At 55.5% G+C, this 16,371-nt stretch overlaps 1 protein-coding gene across 1 annotated transcript in view; it reads right to left on the bottom strand.

The window, feature by feature from the left end:
* MYT1L (myelin transcription factor 1 like) overlaps nucleotides 1-16,371 on the bottom strand; it is a 106,748-nt gene that overhangs the window by 32,899 nt on the left and 57,478 nt on the right. Inside the window, exons 7-10 of the mRNA XM_049652016.1 lie at nucleotides 15,200-15,290; nucleotides 13,462-13,569; nucleotides 9,529-9,740; nucleotides 2,130-2,380 (exon numbers count right to left, since the gene is read on the bottom strand). Of these exons, the coding sequence (XP_049507973.1) occupies nucleotides 2,130-2,380; nucleotides 9,529-9,740; nucleotides 13,462-13,569; nucleotides 15,200-15,290 (662 nt within the window). The remainder of the gene's footprint in view (nucleotides 1-2,129; nucleotides 2,381-9,528; nucleotides 9,741-13,461; nucleotides 13,570-15,199; nucleotides 15,291-16,371) is intronic.

Raw genomic sequence — 16,371 nt, 5'->3', positions numbered from 1 at the left:
CGCGACATTGGATGGCAGGTGCGTGCATCTATTCACCTGTTGGTGACCTGCGACCTGTCCATCTAGCTCTTATTTATTTGTCTACCACTCACCGCTTCTCTTTATCTTCTCTTTTCTGCAGTTCCCCTCTGCTTTTAGAAATAAGCCTGGCCGGAAGACAATCATGCCTAATCTCCACTCTATTCCAGCTCAAATACCGTTTAAGAGATCAGGGATAGATGTGTGTTTACGCTTAAAAATTCTCCTTCAGTTTCACCGATGCAAATACTTCAAGACCGGGAGAGGAGGAGACCAGACCAGTCAGAGGCATGGAGGGCGAGGGAGAAGGAGCCAGAATTTACTTTCCAATAAGAAATGCTGCGATGAACAGCCTTTCCACCTTAAGGGAGGGAGGTGTGCAATCACAGCTCAAATGACCTCTAGTCCAGTGATTCCAGTCTGACCTACTCTGCGTTTCAGCAAGCCCGAAATTTAGACAACTGTCTTAAAAAAATAAAGAAGTACAGGGTGAGGGTTTTTTTTTTTTTTTTTTTTTTTTTTTAAATGATGCTTTGAAACAGACGAAGAAGTCTTCAGACCTTGCCTCTCCGGAGGAGGGAGGCAAGAAAGGACACATGAAGGGCAGAGCGAGAAATACCGCCAACCACCCTCCGCTTCTGTTCCCGGAGAGTTACACTCTCTTGAGCAAAATTCGGGTTTCAGGCTGGCATGAAAGCTGCTGCCTACCCCAGCGTCTGGCAGCTCTTTCCTCTGGACGTCACAGCGGAGGGAAGCTGCCCGGACGTCGGCCCATCCAGGCTGCTACCTTGATAAATTACCGAGCGGGATTCTGTCTGTGCTCTTCCTGTCCGTGAGCACTCCAGCTTTCAAGCTCTCCTACTAATTTAGCCTTCATAATGTTGGAGGTAATTCTCTCAGTCTTAGGTTTAATAAAGTGAAACAAAATCCGAAGGGGTTACTGTCTTTTTTTTTTTTCCTCCTTGCCAGGGAAGCCCGTCCATGCTAGCCTTGAATTTTAGCAGCCCTGATCACCACAGAAATCGCACGCCCCTGACACTTCTCCATAATCGTGGAATAAAAATATTAAGAGTAAAGAAAGCGGGGCGCCTGGGCGGCTCAGTCGGTTAAGCGTCCGACTTCGGCTCAGGTCACGATCTCGCGGTCCGTGAGTTCAACCCCGCGTCGGGCTCTGTGCAGACAGCTCAGAGCCCGGAGCCTGTTTCAGAGTCTGTGTCTCCCTCTCTCTGACCCTCCCCCGTTCATGCTCTGTCTCTCTGTGTCTCAAAAATAAATAAACATTAAAAAAAAAAAAGAGTAAAGAAAGCATTTGCAAAACATGAAGTTACTGGCCTGTCTCCATTCTTACGCATCACAAGCACTCGTAAGGAGTCCCCTCAGGTCTGAGTGCTCAGGGTGCATGGCCGGCTGCGCTAGTACAGGAGAAGGGCTGACGGAGTGGCCCCCGCCAGGTGGCACCCTCCGCTCTGCGGCAGCCTGAGGGACTGTCCTGCCCCCACGTCAGCAAGGTGACAAACCCTGCGAACAGACGTCTCCGCACTAAAGAAAGCCAGCCGGGATGCGTGGCAGTCCCAGCGGAGACTGGATTTCTACTTTCTTTCTTCCCTGATACTAGTGACCCACTGGGAGCGAAGGGACAGTCCTGTGCTTGATTTGACAGCGGGGCCACCCGACCCTCCTGGTGTTCAGGGTTCCGGGCACGTGGCCGCTTCAGTTTCCTACTGTCCCTGTGGCCACTGAACCGACGTGAGGGCACTGGCTGTCCTGTTTCCAGAAACGCCCCTGGGTCCTAAGGGCAGGGTCCACGCACACGTTACTCTACCAGGCCTGCGCGTGCCCCCCTCCCCGCCCCCCGCGTCAGAGAGCGGGTCGTCCTGGGATGCGTGCGATTGAAGCCGCTCCCAGCAAAGCCACGCTTGGGGCTCCGCTAGGTCGCGCGCTTTGTGGGGGAGGTAGCACCGGGGGCGCGGGCTCCAGGGGGCGCGGCGCCGGGACGCGCGCTTTGTGGCGGGATCTGCTGGGGTAGGAGCGCCGGGGGCGCGCGGGCTCCGGGGGGCGCGCACGGCCCGGCAGCGGGCACCCGGCGGGGCGGGGGGGAGGGGGTCGCGTACCCGCGCGGCGCACAGGTCCTGCGGCTTGGTGGACAGGTTCTGCGGCATCTCTCGGCAGCGCGTGGACAGGTTGAGGATGGCCGTGGCGGCCATGTGCGCCGCCTCCATGTCGTGCGCGTAGTCGAAGCTGCTCTTGCTGCACGTGCTGCTGGCGCTGCTTCCGCCCCCGCAGCTCAGGTTGCTGCTGCTGCTGGGCGCGTAGCTGCTGGTGGTGCTGCTGCTGGGGCTGGCGTTCTTGCAGTACCGCTTCGCTGGGGAGACACGGGGACAGGGGTGACTCGGGTCCCCGCCAACGGGGCGACGGCAGAGCGGGGCCCCGCGCCCCGCCACCCGCACCGCTGCCCTCCCGCCGGCCCGGGGCACACCCGCGCCAGCGGCGGGGGAGGGGGCTGATCGGTGGAGAAAAGCCCATCTGGCCTTTCCCCCGTGACCCTGGGAAGTTGGCGGGGACAGAGCCGGGTGTGGGGGTTGGGGGGCGGCAGGGGAGACGCACGCGTCTCTCTGGCAGGCCACACGTGGCTGCGGTGGCCACCACCCAATCCATTTAGAGGCGCACACCTGGTTAGGATTGGGTCCCCTGATGTCAGGGCATGACCAGCGTGCCGGCCTGCTCCAGCCTGGAGGAGGGGTGTCCCGGTCATGACTGCCCATGGGCTCAGGGGGGCCACGGGGACCCCACAGACCTCATGGCTCCAGAGACTGGCCGCTCCTTCCGGCCGGGAGGGGCCTCAGTGGCCACCTGGGGCTCGCTGTCTTGTGTGCAACCGCACAGCCTGGTGGGGGCCTGTGTGCTTTGGGGGGTGGCCCAAACACCCCTTTCCTCAGGGGACCAAACACCCCTTTCCTCAGGAAAAGCCTGGTCCTGTGATTCTAATAAAGAGCCACACGGAGGAACCAGCAATGTCAAGGGACAGACGATGGCACAGGCCGTGGGCTGAGCCCAAGGTGAGCAGGGCAGGGCGGCCACGTGCACGCCCCACACCGGCCCTCCTCCTCGTCACGACGGCCTCCTGTCACCCGCGGGGAGCCTGGCTCCCAGGATGCCCTGGTGAACAACCCGCGCCACCCACGGCTCAGCCACTTGGGAGCAAGTGTTGCTTTTGTTCGTTCGGAATCTCTGGCACGCGGGTGGGAAAACGTTTGTGGGTTATTCGTCCGGGCCCTGTGGCCATTGCCAGGGGCGGCAGAGCCACAGGCTGTCTGTCCACCTGCAGGCTGCCAGATCTCCCCTGGGGTCCTGGGCGGTGAGGGGTCACCCAGGGCGAAGCTGGGGGCGCGGGAGATGCCCACGGTCCTCTCCCTCACGGGGTCCCTCGCTCCGTCCTCGAGCGGCTCTTTCCCGACCCACCCGCACGTTTGCGCGTCCTTTCCAAAGCGACTCGCGACTCGGCCGGCTCTCCCGGCGTGTCCAGCGCTGGCAGCAGCGGTCCGTACCTGGAGCCGCTCTCCGCGGAGGACACGCGCAGCGCTTTCCTCCTGGAGGGAGGGGCACACCCGGCGATGTGACCAACGGACCCCCCCTCCCGCACCGGCGCGGTCGGTCATCGCGAGCAATGGCACGAGGGTGCCCAGAACACCTCATTTGGATACAAGTGGCAGAATAAAGAAGGCCTCACGGTTGAGAACTTGCAACTTTGGACCGAAGGCCTCTTTCATCTCTGCCCCGGGTCGCACAGCGATGCTGGCAGAGAGCACGCGGGCCCTGGGGTGCGGAGGGCCACCAGGCCCCTCCACGGCCCCCACCGCGAGTCACAGAGCTGCTGCACAGGCAGGTGGCCGTTTGAAGTCCCCTTGCGTGGACCAGAGGGTGACTGCACACACTCGGACCCGGCACGAGAGCGGGCCAGCTCTCTCTCCTCGAGGACTCGTCACACACCCGTTGGCGTGTCTGCGATGTGACCTTCCTTCCTCTTTCTTCTGCGAAGGCAGCTTGTCTAAGCAGAAGATGACACCGTGGGTGCCAGTGGCCTGGGGGGCTGAGGCAGCAATGCAGGGGCAGCCGACAGAGACCCTCCCTGGAGAGACAGCCCCCCGTGCCAGACCTGAGCCTCAGGCACAGGGAACCACGTGACACAGCAGCTTGGGGTACGCTCTGCCTGGGCTGAAGTCGTGGCTTTACACCATTTACAATTTTGACACAAAAACAGGCCTATCAGGGCGCCTGGGGGCTCAGTGGGTTGAGCAGCCGACTTCGGCTCAGGTCATGATCTCACGGCACCTGAGTCGGAGCCCCGGTCGGGCTTGCTGTTTTCAGGGTGGAGCCTGCTTGGGACTCCCTCTCTCTCTGCCCCTCTGCTCACGCTGTCTCAAAAATAAATAAAAATAAGGATATAAAAATTGTAGGAAAAATGAAATAGTATTTGTCAGGGTTCCTGTCCCTAGCGAGGGTTAACCGCTGGCTCAGGAAAGAAATGTGGTGCACGTACGTGAGAGAAAAGGCCACTTCGTGGTGAAAGGAGCAAATTTCAATTTCTAAAAGAAAGTAAGCAGGACACGTGTTCATACGGCAAATGGCAGCAAACTTTTGGGAAAGTGCGTGTACCGCAGCAAACGTTGGAATCTTGAATTCTGGGGTCGGGGCAGAATCCTAGCCGTGACTGACCTGGGGGCCACCTGCCGATGGGCCTGACGCAGGAGAAGTCCTGGGACAGGCATCCACGTCATGTGCGGCCTCCTACTAAGCGTGACCCCTCCTTCCTCCTTTCATTCAAAACGAAAACAAGAGTGTGGACTTCAAGTCTTCCGGGTAACGTGGCTCCTACTCGTAGGATGCTCGCAAAGCCGGCGACACTGACCGCTGACCACGACCAAATGCGCTCCCCTTCCCAGTCAGTCAGCAGACAGAATCTGTCAGTGTCCCTCCGCGTGTCGGCCTGTCACTGGAGGTTATGGGGTGCACACTTTCCCACGAGACTGCCATCACCACGCGCGGCAACCGCGGCAGCCAGCCAGGCCCCACCCCGCGTTGAGACCCCTCTTCAAGGATTCTGCCCTCTCTGGCGGGACAAAGAAAGACTCCGTGGGATTTCTACTGACTAAATGTGACAAGTTGGAAAATAAAAGCAACCAGCTTCCAACCAGAGCCTTCTGGTGACCCTGTGCGTGCCTCCTTCCTCCAGGAATGCCCACCTTCTGATGTATTGACGTAAAGGAACAGACCGATGCATCCTTACGAAAACCAGACATAAAGAGCATAGTCCAGACGTTCGCCTCCTGAGGCTTCACCCGCGGGCTGGGAGCCGGCAGCCGGCAGCCTGGTTGCGTTCAGGCATCCGCACACCCTGATTCACGGCGCTGACTCTCACAGTGTCGACGTAAGTCAGCATCGTCTTGAGCACACGGAGACAGACGCAGAGGATACGTGGGAAAGGAGCTTTTTGGCGAGAACCCGCTAGAGGAGGTCTGCCCGTCGTTCACTCACGTTACTTAAAGCATCGGATCCCAGTTGGGACTCTCCATTTTCCCGCTCACCCATGCAGTCAGGTGGTGTTCTCTGCATGGCCCCGGTCTGCCTGGCCGGCCCCGGCACTGTGAGGTTTGAATCGGCACGGGCGCTTCCGGTCCAGTGGGAAGATCAGCTGTTTACCCCGAACTGCCACGCGTGGGGCCCAGAGCTGCATGTGGGCCGAGGACAGTTGTCCGGTTCTGCGCAAGTGACCTCGTGAAGTTAGGAGGAGGGCTGATTAGTGCCGGCCGGGTCGAGTCAGAGCGCTGAGAGCAGGAGAGGCCCTGGGAGCGACTGGCCCTGGGGGAGCCCGCGGCCAGGCGCGGGCAGGACGGGGGCCTTCCGGGGAGAGCTGGCTGGGGGCAGCAGCGAGGAGGCCTGGAGGGTCTGGCTCCTGAGGATTCACCCCAGACGGCCATCCAAGCAGCTCCGCCAGCCGGGGGGCCCAGGCAGGGTGGAAGGCGGGAGGTTGAGCACATTGGGGTGGTACTGAGTCTGAGGAGCAAAGAGAAAAGTCCAGTTGATCACTAAGCGCTTAGCTTGGAGGACTTGGGAGTTGGCAGCAATACAAAGGGAGGCTCGTGGTGGGAGCCCACGGGGGCTCTGGTGACTATGGGTTTGGACAGAGCTTGGGGCCGTGATAAGTTGCCCAGAGACAAGAGTGGAGATGTCTTAGCCTGGGGTTGGCAGCTGTCCCTGTAAAACACCGGACAGTAGTCTAGGTGTCGTGGGCCCCGTGGTCTCCGGCAGAAGCACTCAGCTCTGCCGTTGTGCGAAAGTGGTCACGGGCCAAACAGATGAGGGTGGCCGGGGCCCGTACAGCTTTACCTATGAACGCCAAAATTTGAATGTCACATGAGTTTTAGATGTCACAAATTCTTCCTTTCCCTCCAACAATTTAAACATATTAGAGCCATTCTCAGCTCATGGTAACAAACAGTTAAGGGGAGATGCCAGCCTGATGCCCATGGGAGAGGGCAGGGCCGACACACATGTGCAGGAGCCCCACGTTCTTTCCCACTTTCCCTCCTTGAATGCCCTGCACATAGACTTTCAAGCCTTATGAGAGAGAACCCCAAGCTCCTTGGCACAGTGGGTGATACACAGCCATCTCGTCGCCCTCTCCACAGTTGCCTGTTCCTACTTTCAGGCACCTTGCCAGGCCACTGGCCATTCCTACCAGCCCATGGGGCTTCTGTCTTTGTATAACTTCTACTCAAGCTCATGATCAAGTGTAAGGTTTGCCACTTCAATAAAGCTCATGCTAATTCCTCCAGAATGGATTCCTTCCTTCATTGTCTGCATGAGTGTGTGTTTCACTGCCTTCCATTTGTTCTCAAGCTCTTCCTTGAAACTTGACATCCAGAGGGAAAGAAGAGATAGATAGATGATACATGATAGACAGATGAGTGGATGAATGTGGGTGGATGGATGGATGGATAGACGAATGGATGGATGGATGGATGGATGAACAGACGGATGGATGGATGGATGAACAAACGGATGGATGGGTGGATGGGTGGATAGACAGATAGACAGAAAGACAGATAACAACTAGCCAGTGTCTGGAAGAATGTAGGCAACTAAATCAATGTGTGTTGAGTGTTTTTGATCACAGGTGGTGGGACCTAAGTCATGATATCCAAACACTGGAGAGAAAGGTCCTACTCTTTTTTCCTGTTTGGCATTTCCATGGTCCTGCCCCTTCCTCCCACACGTTATGCTTCTCCTCACAATAGGCTCATTTCATGGTTATTCTTCAAGAGCAATGACTCAATTCTCTGCACCTGCAGCAAGTCCCAGGGAGGACGCTCTTGTAGGGACCACAGACTACAGTTGCTCTGTGGTGCAGAGGTCCAGGGAAGGCTCTTCTCAGCTCTATCCCATCAAGAAAACTGACCTGCCTCATCCTTAATGGGCACTTTCTTTGATGTTTTAAAAGTCTGTCAGATGAGTCTAGTGTAAGGAAAACATGGAGTCACCGATGCTTTTCTTGGTAAATTGTGGTGAAAGACTGCCTTTCTTTTGCTTTTTTCTCCCTTCTTAAAGATGTAATATTGAAGTTTTTCTTCTGTATTCTTGCTTCCTTGTGGGCCAGCTGAAGAGCATGGCTCAGCCCTGGTTTCTGACAACAGGTGTTTTCAGGCTCGGTGAGAATGAATGCCAATGATCAAATGTCTGTCCAACTCTCTAGAGCTGTCAGCCAATTCTCACAACAGCTCTGTGAGGTCCCTGGGGTGGGCCACTAACTCACGGACTAACCACTAACTAACACCCAGGAAGATTATCTGCCCCACACCACGCAGCTCCTAAACGGAACAGCCGAGAATACGCCCAAGTAGGTTTGACGTCTGGCGCAGGAAAATGTGCTCTACTGGTCGTGACCTCACCCAAAGTGCAACCATAACTATGAGGTTAAGGAAATCAGGCCACACATAACAACAGGTGTGGCAAGCAGGTGCGGGAAGACAGGCTTCCAGAGGAACTCCTTCTCCAGTCACCGTGAGATGTCACTGAATCGGAAATCGTGTAAGCGGAACCCTGATGACATGGGTTCAGTTTTTTTGCTCCTTCCTTTGCAATCACATGGATAAAATTCTCACAAACCAGAAATTGGCAAATCATTAGGATAAAATAAACAGAACAAAAATAACTATTTTCTGTTATACCCTAAGACACTCCCTTTTCTCCACCTACATTTTTCTTCCTCTACGTTGAGAATCGATACGCACAAGGATAATCAATATGCAACACATCTAGGAAATACTAAATTTCATTCACTATGCATATTAATTGTTATTAAGGCAAAGAATGACTACCATAACTTAGACACATGCACAGCAACTCACACTGAATTGTAAAGAGGTTTTGGAACTCCCCAAGCGTTCAATCGAAATGAACTTTTTTGTGTGCTGTGATTTTAATTAAAGATCTTTTTCAGAGAGGAGTTAAAAGATCTTTAAAGGCCCATCTCCTTGCCTCCGCTACAGAACACCAAGATAAGACTTATAAGTCATCAGAACTCCTATAACCCACATCTTAGTCGGAAACGCTTGCCAACTCGGTCCATATATATCCTAGAATTCCAAGCAGAGTTGCGGTCAGATAAATACATGGTGTCAGAGAAACACAGTGGTCCCTCTCTGGTTCAACGACTTACCATGTTAGCAGTGGGAACCGAAGGCAACTAGTTCACGCCCCTGGCAGAGGGCCCAGAACCCTCGAGAGGAAGGAAGCTGCCCCCTCCTGAGGAGGTGGCATCTCATCTGTTCTACCTGCTCTTTGTTTCTGGCGGATGCATGGTCGCTAGGTCACAGGGGGCGGCCCTGCCTGGCCCCACTCGCGGTGGAGGAACAGGCCAGGGCCGGTGCCTGCTGGAAAGAGGCTGGGTGACACCGGTAGAAATCGTGTGCCCTTGGATGCACCTTGGAATCACTGGCTACTTAGAAAATGTCACCGCACAGGCAGTGCCCCCGGGGATTCCGGTCTAATTGGTCTGGGGTGCATCCCGGACGATAGAAGTCTTAAAATCTCCCTAGATGAATCTAATGTGCATCCAAGGTTGAGATGACTGCAGAGTGCTGGTGCTGGGGGCTACTTCCGGCTCTCCCAGGCTTCTCTGCGTTGGGGCCATCGACTAGAGGAAGTTCATGAACCTAAGGACGCGGCAGCAGCACAGCCGAATGCAGACCGGCCAAAGGCTCGCTCTGTCCGCATCTGAAAGCAGCCAGAATGCATTGCCTTGGAAACCCCGAGGGAAGGGCGGCTTTCTCCCTCCCGCAGGGCTCCCGCTCACCCACACCCGTGAGCACACAGGTGCGCACAGGTGGGCATGCTTTTCTTTGGTACCCAAGGGACCACATGCTCGACCAGTGTGCAGGGAACGGATAGACACAACAACAACATTATTAACGGCAAGCGTGACTCTCGTGTATAAGAGTGTGCACCTCCTACCATCATATCCTTTGGGGGATATATCCCTGGTTTGCACCTTGGGGGCTATGGCCCGCTTGCCGTAAGTATGGCTGTCGTAACTGTTGTACTCAAACGAGGTCTTGGAATATTTCTCTAGCTCTTTGGCCAGGTTGGAGCGAGGCGTGGTCGTGGGGACGTTGTTTCTGTAGCCGTAGTGAGGGATCTCGAGCTGCTTGACAAAGCACATTGGCCTACGAGCAAACAAGAGATAACCGGTAGTTTACTTTCTCGAGGCTGCAGGGAAGACATGGTTCACATCAAAACGAGGGCACGTTGTTCAAATCCCACCTTCCCGAGCACAGACCACATGTGCCGGGATTTTATAGCACCACATAAGCCATCCGCCTGACTTTCAACACACCAATAAAGAGAACGAAAGCAAGACCTTTAACTTTTCCCCTTATTTCTTTTTTGGAGTCCTAGCCGGCTTGATGAACATGGGAAAGACCTCACAGCCGGGCCTTCCTTTCCCAGTGGCTTCAGAGACGAAGAGTCACAGCAAAGGAGGTGGGCTAGTAAGACCTTTTCCTCAAAGGAATAAGCGGAGGGGCGCCTGGGGGGCTCATTGGGCATCCGACTTCGGCCAGGTCGTGATCTCACAGCCCGTGAGTTTGAGCCCCACATTGGGCTCGCTGCTGTCAGTGCAGAGCCTGCTTCGGACCCTCTGTCTCCCTCTTTCTCTTCCCCTTCCCCGCTTGTGCTCTCTCTCTCTCCCCTCTCCCCCCCCCCCCCCCCCACCGCCCCGTCTCTCAAAAATAAAAACAAGCATTTTTAAAAAAGAAGAAATCAGGGAAATATGAGGTGAAAGGGTAGTATTTGCTCAAAGACTAAGCTATTACAAGTTTTTTGATAAGCTTCATCTTTATCTTTTAAAATATTGGGCACAGGGGCACCTGGGTGGCTCAGTCGGTTAAGCGTCCGACTTCGGCTCAGGTCGTGATCTCGCGGTGCATGAGTTCGAGCCCCACATCGGGCTCTGTGCTGACGGCTCGGAGCCTGGAGCCTGCTTCGGATTCTGTGTCTCTCTCGCTCTCTGCCCCTCCCCCGCTCATGCTCTGTCTCTGTCTCTCAAAAAATAAACATTTAAGAAAAAGAATAAGCGGAAATTAGAGACATACCCTTAGGGACACGGGCTGACGCAAAACTGGATATTAAAACAGAACATGTGATGTGTTTTGACGAACACCAGCCTGTGCCTCCCGCACTTTTATTGGGTAGTCGTTCAGCTTTCCAGACTCTCGAATGAAGTATTTAAATGGAGGAGCACTGAGTTCCATACGCTCATTACTATTCTGCCTTGTGCTGTGCGTGCGCGTGCGTGCGTGTGCTCACCTATTTCCTGATCTCATGGGTGGGATTTTTAAACTGTTTTGGGAAATCACTTCAGATTTACAGGCAAGTTGTGCAGAGGACTCCTTGCATTCTTCACTCAGCCCCCCATCATGCTAGTATTTTACCAGATCATCAACACATTTATTTTGGTTTCATTAATTCAGCGTCTTCTCGTCAAATTAACGAAATGATGTGGTCATTCGTTGAACGCCTGTTATTGGAGGCCCTTTTCCAGGTAACACGTGGAGGTGCAGAAGTGAATACAACTCGTGGCCTTGTCTTCCAAGAGCAGGCAGAGTGTGACATTAGTTTACAGTCGAGGTGTGAGGTCAGCTGTTGAGGTGGATAAGTGGTCCAGGGGCACAAGTGCAGGGGTGAGAGAGGAGAGGCAGGTGCGGCGACAGCATCACTGGGGGCTCTTGGGAGGCGGGTAGCATGGGGCCAGGGGGAGTCTGCTCTGCCTAGGGGGCAAGGCGGGGAAGCGTGGTCCCCAAACCTTCAAAAGTCTAGGCCCAGCTCAGAAGCAGCGGGGCCTGGAGCAGAGGCATCGGAGACAAGGTGGCACTTGGTGATGGACAGAGGCTGTGACGGAGGCCGGCCCCGCGGCCGGGGAGTGGAAAACTGGGACAGAACTGGAAACTCTAAGCCCTCCTGTTGGACACTCTGCTTGAAGACTTTTCAACTCTTAGCTACATAAGTGTAGGTTTAAGCGATCTCTTTCCTCCCTTCCTGTCTCTTCCCTCGCCCACCGAGTGAGCATCCCCTCATGGAGACCCCACGGGGAACGCAAAGGTGGCCCACCCGGAGACCGGGTCCCCCAGATCGTGCTCCTAACTGGGACGTCAGTGCCTGCGGTGAGCCGTCGGGAGCTGGGGAGCACGGGGAGCCCCGGAGGCCTGGCCAATTCGCCAGCCTGGAGTTAACTCCTCCGGAGAGAGCCCCCAGTCCCCACGGCCCGGGCTGGCTCCCCGGTGCCTCCCGCTATGGTGGCTGAGGGTCCTTCCCTCTGCGGCCCCTCCTCGCCAGGCCCAGCCTGGGTATGTAAAGAAAGCCTACAGGTGCACCATTTGTGGCCCACAGTCATCTCCTCAGGAGGACGGGGCCCGAGGGGGCAGCCATTCGCCCCCTGTCTGCTTTACCTTCCGGGAAGAGGGGGTCTCAGGCACACGGAGAGGTCTAGAAGGATGCACACCAACATTTATGGAGGGCTTGTCTCTAAATAGTGGGATTATAAATGATTTTTATTTTTCTTATTTTTGCCTATTTCAGTATTTTTCATTTTCCATAAAGACTTTAACTTTTCTATTGAGGGACAAAAGGGTGTTTAACGACTGTGGTAAAATCCTTTCAGAACGCTTCAAAATAATACACAACAAAACCAAGCAGGTGTTCAGGCCATTTGAACAGTGATTTTTTTCCAGGTGATTTATCCCAAAGAAAGAATTGGTAATTGAACAGAATCAAAATTGTGTGTGTGTGTGTGTGTGTGCGCGCGCACACACACACGCGCACGAACGTACTGCTTCCTCTTTAACAGCAAGACTTGGAACCAACCTAAATGCCTCCGAGGGAGAGCCTGTTTTCTGTGCCAGTGACCTCCCACTGGAGAAGGTCTGAAGCCACCACGGCCACCAGGGCCGCCTTTGTAAGGACACGGGGCGTGTTCCCACTACCACGTCCAATGAAGAGTCAGAATCCCCGACGATGGCCACGCAGCCCGGGGAATGAGCTGGTGGGTGGGTCCTGTCTGGGATGAAGTTTTCTCTCTCCACCGCCTCCCGAGAATCCTTCTTTTCTAAACTTAAGAAAACAGTGGGTGGGGGCGCCTGGGGGGTGGGGCTCAGTCGGTTGAACGTCAGACTTTGGCTCCAGTCATGGTCTCACGGTCTGTGAGTTCGAGCCCCGCGTCGGGCTCTGTGCTGACGGCACGGAGCCTGCTTGGGATTCTCTCTCTCCCCCTCTCTCTGCACCTCCCCCACTTCTGCTCTCTCTCTCTCTCAAAATACATAAACATTAAAAAAATCAAAAAAGAAAACAGTGGGCTGGACCAGGTGATCTCTGAGGTCTTCCTGCTTGGACTGTCAGGGACTGAGCGGGTTCACGTGAGTCGCTTGGCCGCTCTCGGGTTCTCAGTCGGGTGGCTGAGGGTGGAAGGCCCCCCGAGGGCTCCCGTGTGGAGAACGGCTTCCGCACCCACTGGGAGGGGCGCCGGGCTGCGGGCTGGCCTCCGCCCTCTCCTCCACATTAAGATAAAAGCACTTCGGGTGACTGTCTCATTCACGTGTAGAGCTCCCCTCCCTCCCCCCACATTCAGAGAATCACCGAATACGTTCAAGGCCGGAAAGAAAACCAGAACCACCGACAGCAGGCGGACGGAGGCCCCGACCACCGAAGCGACCCCCTGCCCTCACACAGCCCTGCGGGCGAGGGGTGGGCCGGGGGCTCGGCTCTTTTACCCGCACCGGTGACCGCGTGCCCGCCTGCCGTGGCGTGAGCCCGCCTGCCCGGCCCGGACCCCCACATCCCTGGCGTGCTGGGCACGCACGGCTCTCACGAGGCGACGCGCTCGTCATCTGGTACCTTAGCACGCGGTCTGAGGCCTGGTTGGACTTGGACACATCGCAGCTCTGGTGCTTCTCCTGGGCCTTTGCCAGTTTCTCCGCGGCAGCAATAGGACATCCAGAGAGGCTGCAAGGACAGAGAGGGGGCTGAGCTGTCTCCTCCAGCGGCTTCACGGCACACTGACCCCGTAACCACCTCCCCCTCTCCCCTGGTCGGCGCGAGAAGGCTCCGGCGCGGGTTCCCACACCTGCCGTGGGATTTCCTGATGGGACGGGTTAGAGGGCAACAACCGCGGCTGCACCTTGCACGGGTTCCTCTGGGTCTCCGGTGGACGGTGCTGAGGGCCAGGCCGTGCACCAAGGGCACGCAATCCTTTCCAGTGACAGCAAGCCAAGTTCCATGTCATTCAAGAGTACAGGAGCGAGTTGAAATTTCAGACACAGATTCCATTCCGGGATGTTTCTGGAGACGAGGATCTAGCCGTCTGGGCCGGATGAGCCCAAGAACGGCAGGTCTCTGACCGGCACCAGAAGGCGAGCTCTCGGCTGACCCCGTGAGCGCCACCGACCACAGCGCTCTGGCTTGTCACTGACCAGCTCGTTCACGCCCTCCCCGGGGGATGAATGGCATTGGGAGGAAGCAGGATAGTCTCCAGGAGCACCGTTAAGTGGTTTTTGGAACTAAATGCTCATGGAAGAGACGGCAGGTTGGCTGTCTTGTGTTTGGGCTTATTCCTCATGAACTCACAGTGTCTATTCTTTGTGTGTCTGTATATATATCTACACACATGTGCGGACGCTCACCCCACGTGTGCATCACGTCTCAAAAATACACGACCCCGCCAAGGTTTGAGGAGGGGGCCGATATTGTAAAGACCATACGGAACAGTGCTCGGCGTGAACTGAACCGACCTATTGATCATCCCTTTCTTGGCAGACTAAGTCCCGGAGGATCGCTGAGGGGGACAGGGTCGTGATTTGTTTCATGGTAAACTTCACACAAGTCACAACATTTACCAGTCAGGCAAGCAGAGATTAAGACGAAACTCATAACTGTTTCCTCCACTTAGGCATAATTTTACGTGCGCTTTTGAAGCTGAAAGTATAGGCCATGAGGCGGACCGTAACAGAATCACTCCGCTGTTGATAAAGTAGTATTTGATATGATCTGAATATCATGAGCAACTTGCTAAAAGTCAGAACAGGGGAGGAAAGAGAATTGGAATTTGTCAGAGCAAAAGTGCGATTCTGGGTACGCCTACGTACCTGGCTCACGGTCGTGCCAAACGCCCCCCAACTAGCGCTTTTGGACACTTGCTAGTGTTTTGTGTCCACACTGCGTCTACACTGATGACTGGGGTTTCGGCAGAGTTCTAGGGGCAACTCGGTTGGGTCGCGGACCCCCCAGTCTCGGTGCGCTGGAACCCTTCCCTGCACGGTGCGCACAGGAGAGCTTCTCCCCACCCGCGAGGGTAGCTGAGCGTTCCCCACAGAGGGCTGTGGATCCGTTCCTCACACCAAGGAGGGCGCCTTCTAGAGGACGCAGGACGAATGAGTGGAACAAGTAACAAAGTCCACGCTTCGAAAACGGTTCTCCGGATTTGCTTCCCCATGCACCATGCACCAGTACCCTCCGCTCCCAGAGAGCGACCCAGGAGGGGGAGGGGTGCAGGGGCGCACTCCCTCCCGAGGGACGGGGATGGGGCTGTCGGGGAGCCGCCTTCCCCGCAGCGTGGGGCGCAGGACGCTTTGCTTACCTTCTGTGCGAGTTTCTGTTGCTATTTACATGCCCTCGCCCTGTGCAGCCCGGAGTAGGACACTTGAGAACATTCTCATGCATGGCAAGAACTTGACAAGGAAGAGGCAGAGAAGACAGCCCAGCGTTAAAACACAGAAATGGTCCGGATACGAGTACGCGATCATTTTAACAAAGGCTGGGTTAGTTCACAATGGACAGTCCTACACACACTTGTGATGGGCATGGTCGGGAACACACATGTGGAAAGAAGAAGGTTCTCTCAACCTTAGTGTAGTGGGCATGCAGAGCAGGGAGCGCTGGGCCGGGGCCGTGGGGGTGGGGAACGTTCCAGATGGGGCAGGGAAGCGGGGCCTCCCTACATCTCCTGCGCGTCAGCCCTGAACATCGGTTGGCCATGTAACAGCACATACACTGGTGATTTGTAAGACACGCCTATACTCTCTGGAATCACATGGTATTAACAAGGAATTAAGAAGGTGGTCACCGGTGAATAGAGAAACCCAAGCCTGATTTTTAAATAAAATGAATTAAATAATGACTTTTCATCTGAGAATCAAGTATTTTGTTATTCTTCCAATGGAATGAGCTAGAATAGTAAGTGAAGTCAGCACGGAGACACGGCAGGATGTGGTTCGGCAGCACCAGGAGTCAAGCGGCCCGTTGCTGGGAGACAGCGTTTGCGTTTACACGTGTCGGGAACTGGCCCTGACAGTTTGCATATGTCATCCTCTGTCTGGCCCTCCGTGAGCGGCCGCTACTCTGGGGAAGCGGGAGGGGCTGACAGGTGCCGGTGGGAAGCCAGGAGGACTGAGCCACAGCACCTGCCCCCACACAACCGTCCGCTTCGAGGCAGCAAGACCGGGGGGCGCTTTCCCGGCCAGCGAGGTTCACCCACGATCGAACCATGGAAAGCAAAGTCTGCCCAAACTACTTCTCAATTTTCTACAACTTTCCTCTTTCTCTAGAACAATCTCTCTCTTCCCTGACGTTTGCATGCTATTCCCATAAGACACTGTTCTACTGGAGCCTACGAGAGCCTCCTCACTCCTGGCCAGTTTCTTGAAAAGGGAGTATATTTTGGTTTCATCTTTACGGTTTCATGGCTCCCGCATCATCTGGACGTCCGCTCAGCGCTCGGTAAGCACCGACCTGACAAAGGTGAGTCAGCCT

Source organism: Panthera uncia (genome assembly GCF_023721935.1).
Source record: "Panthera uncia isolate 11264 chromosome A3 unlocalized genomic scaffold, Puncia_PCG_1.0 HiC_scaffold_12, whole genome shotgun sequence".
Lineage (NCBI taxonomy): Eukaryota > Metazoa > Chordata > Mammalia > Carnivora > Felidae > Panthera > Panthera uncia.
This window is presented reverse-complemented; position numbering and strand designations above follow the sequence as displayed.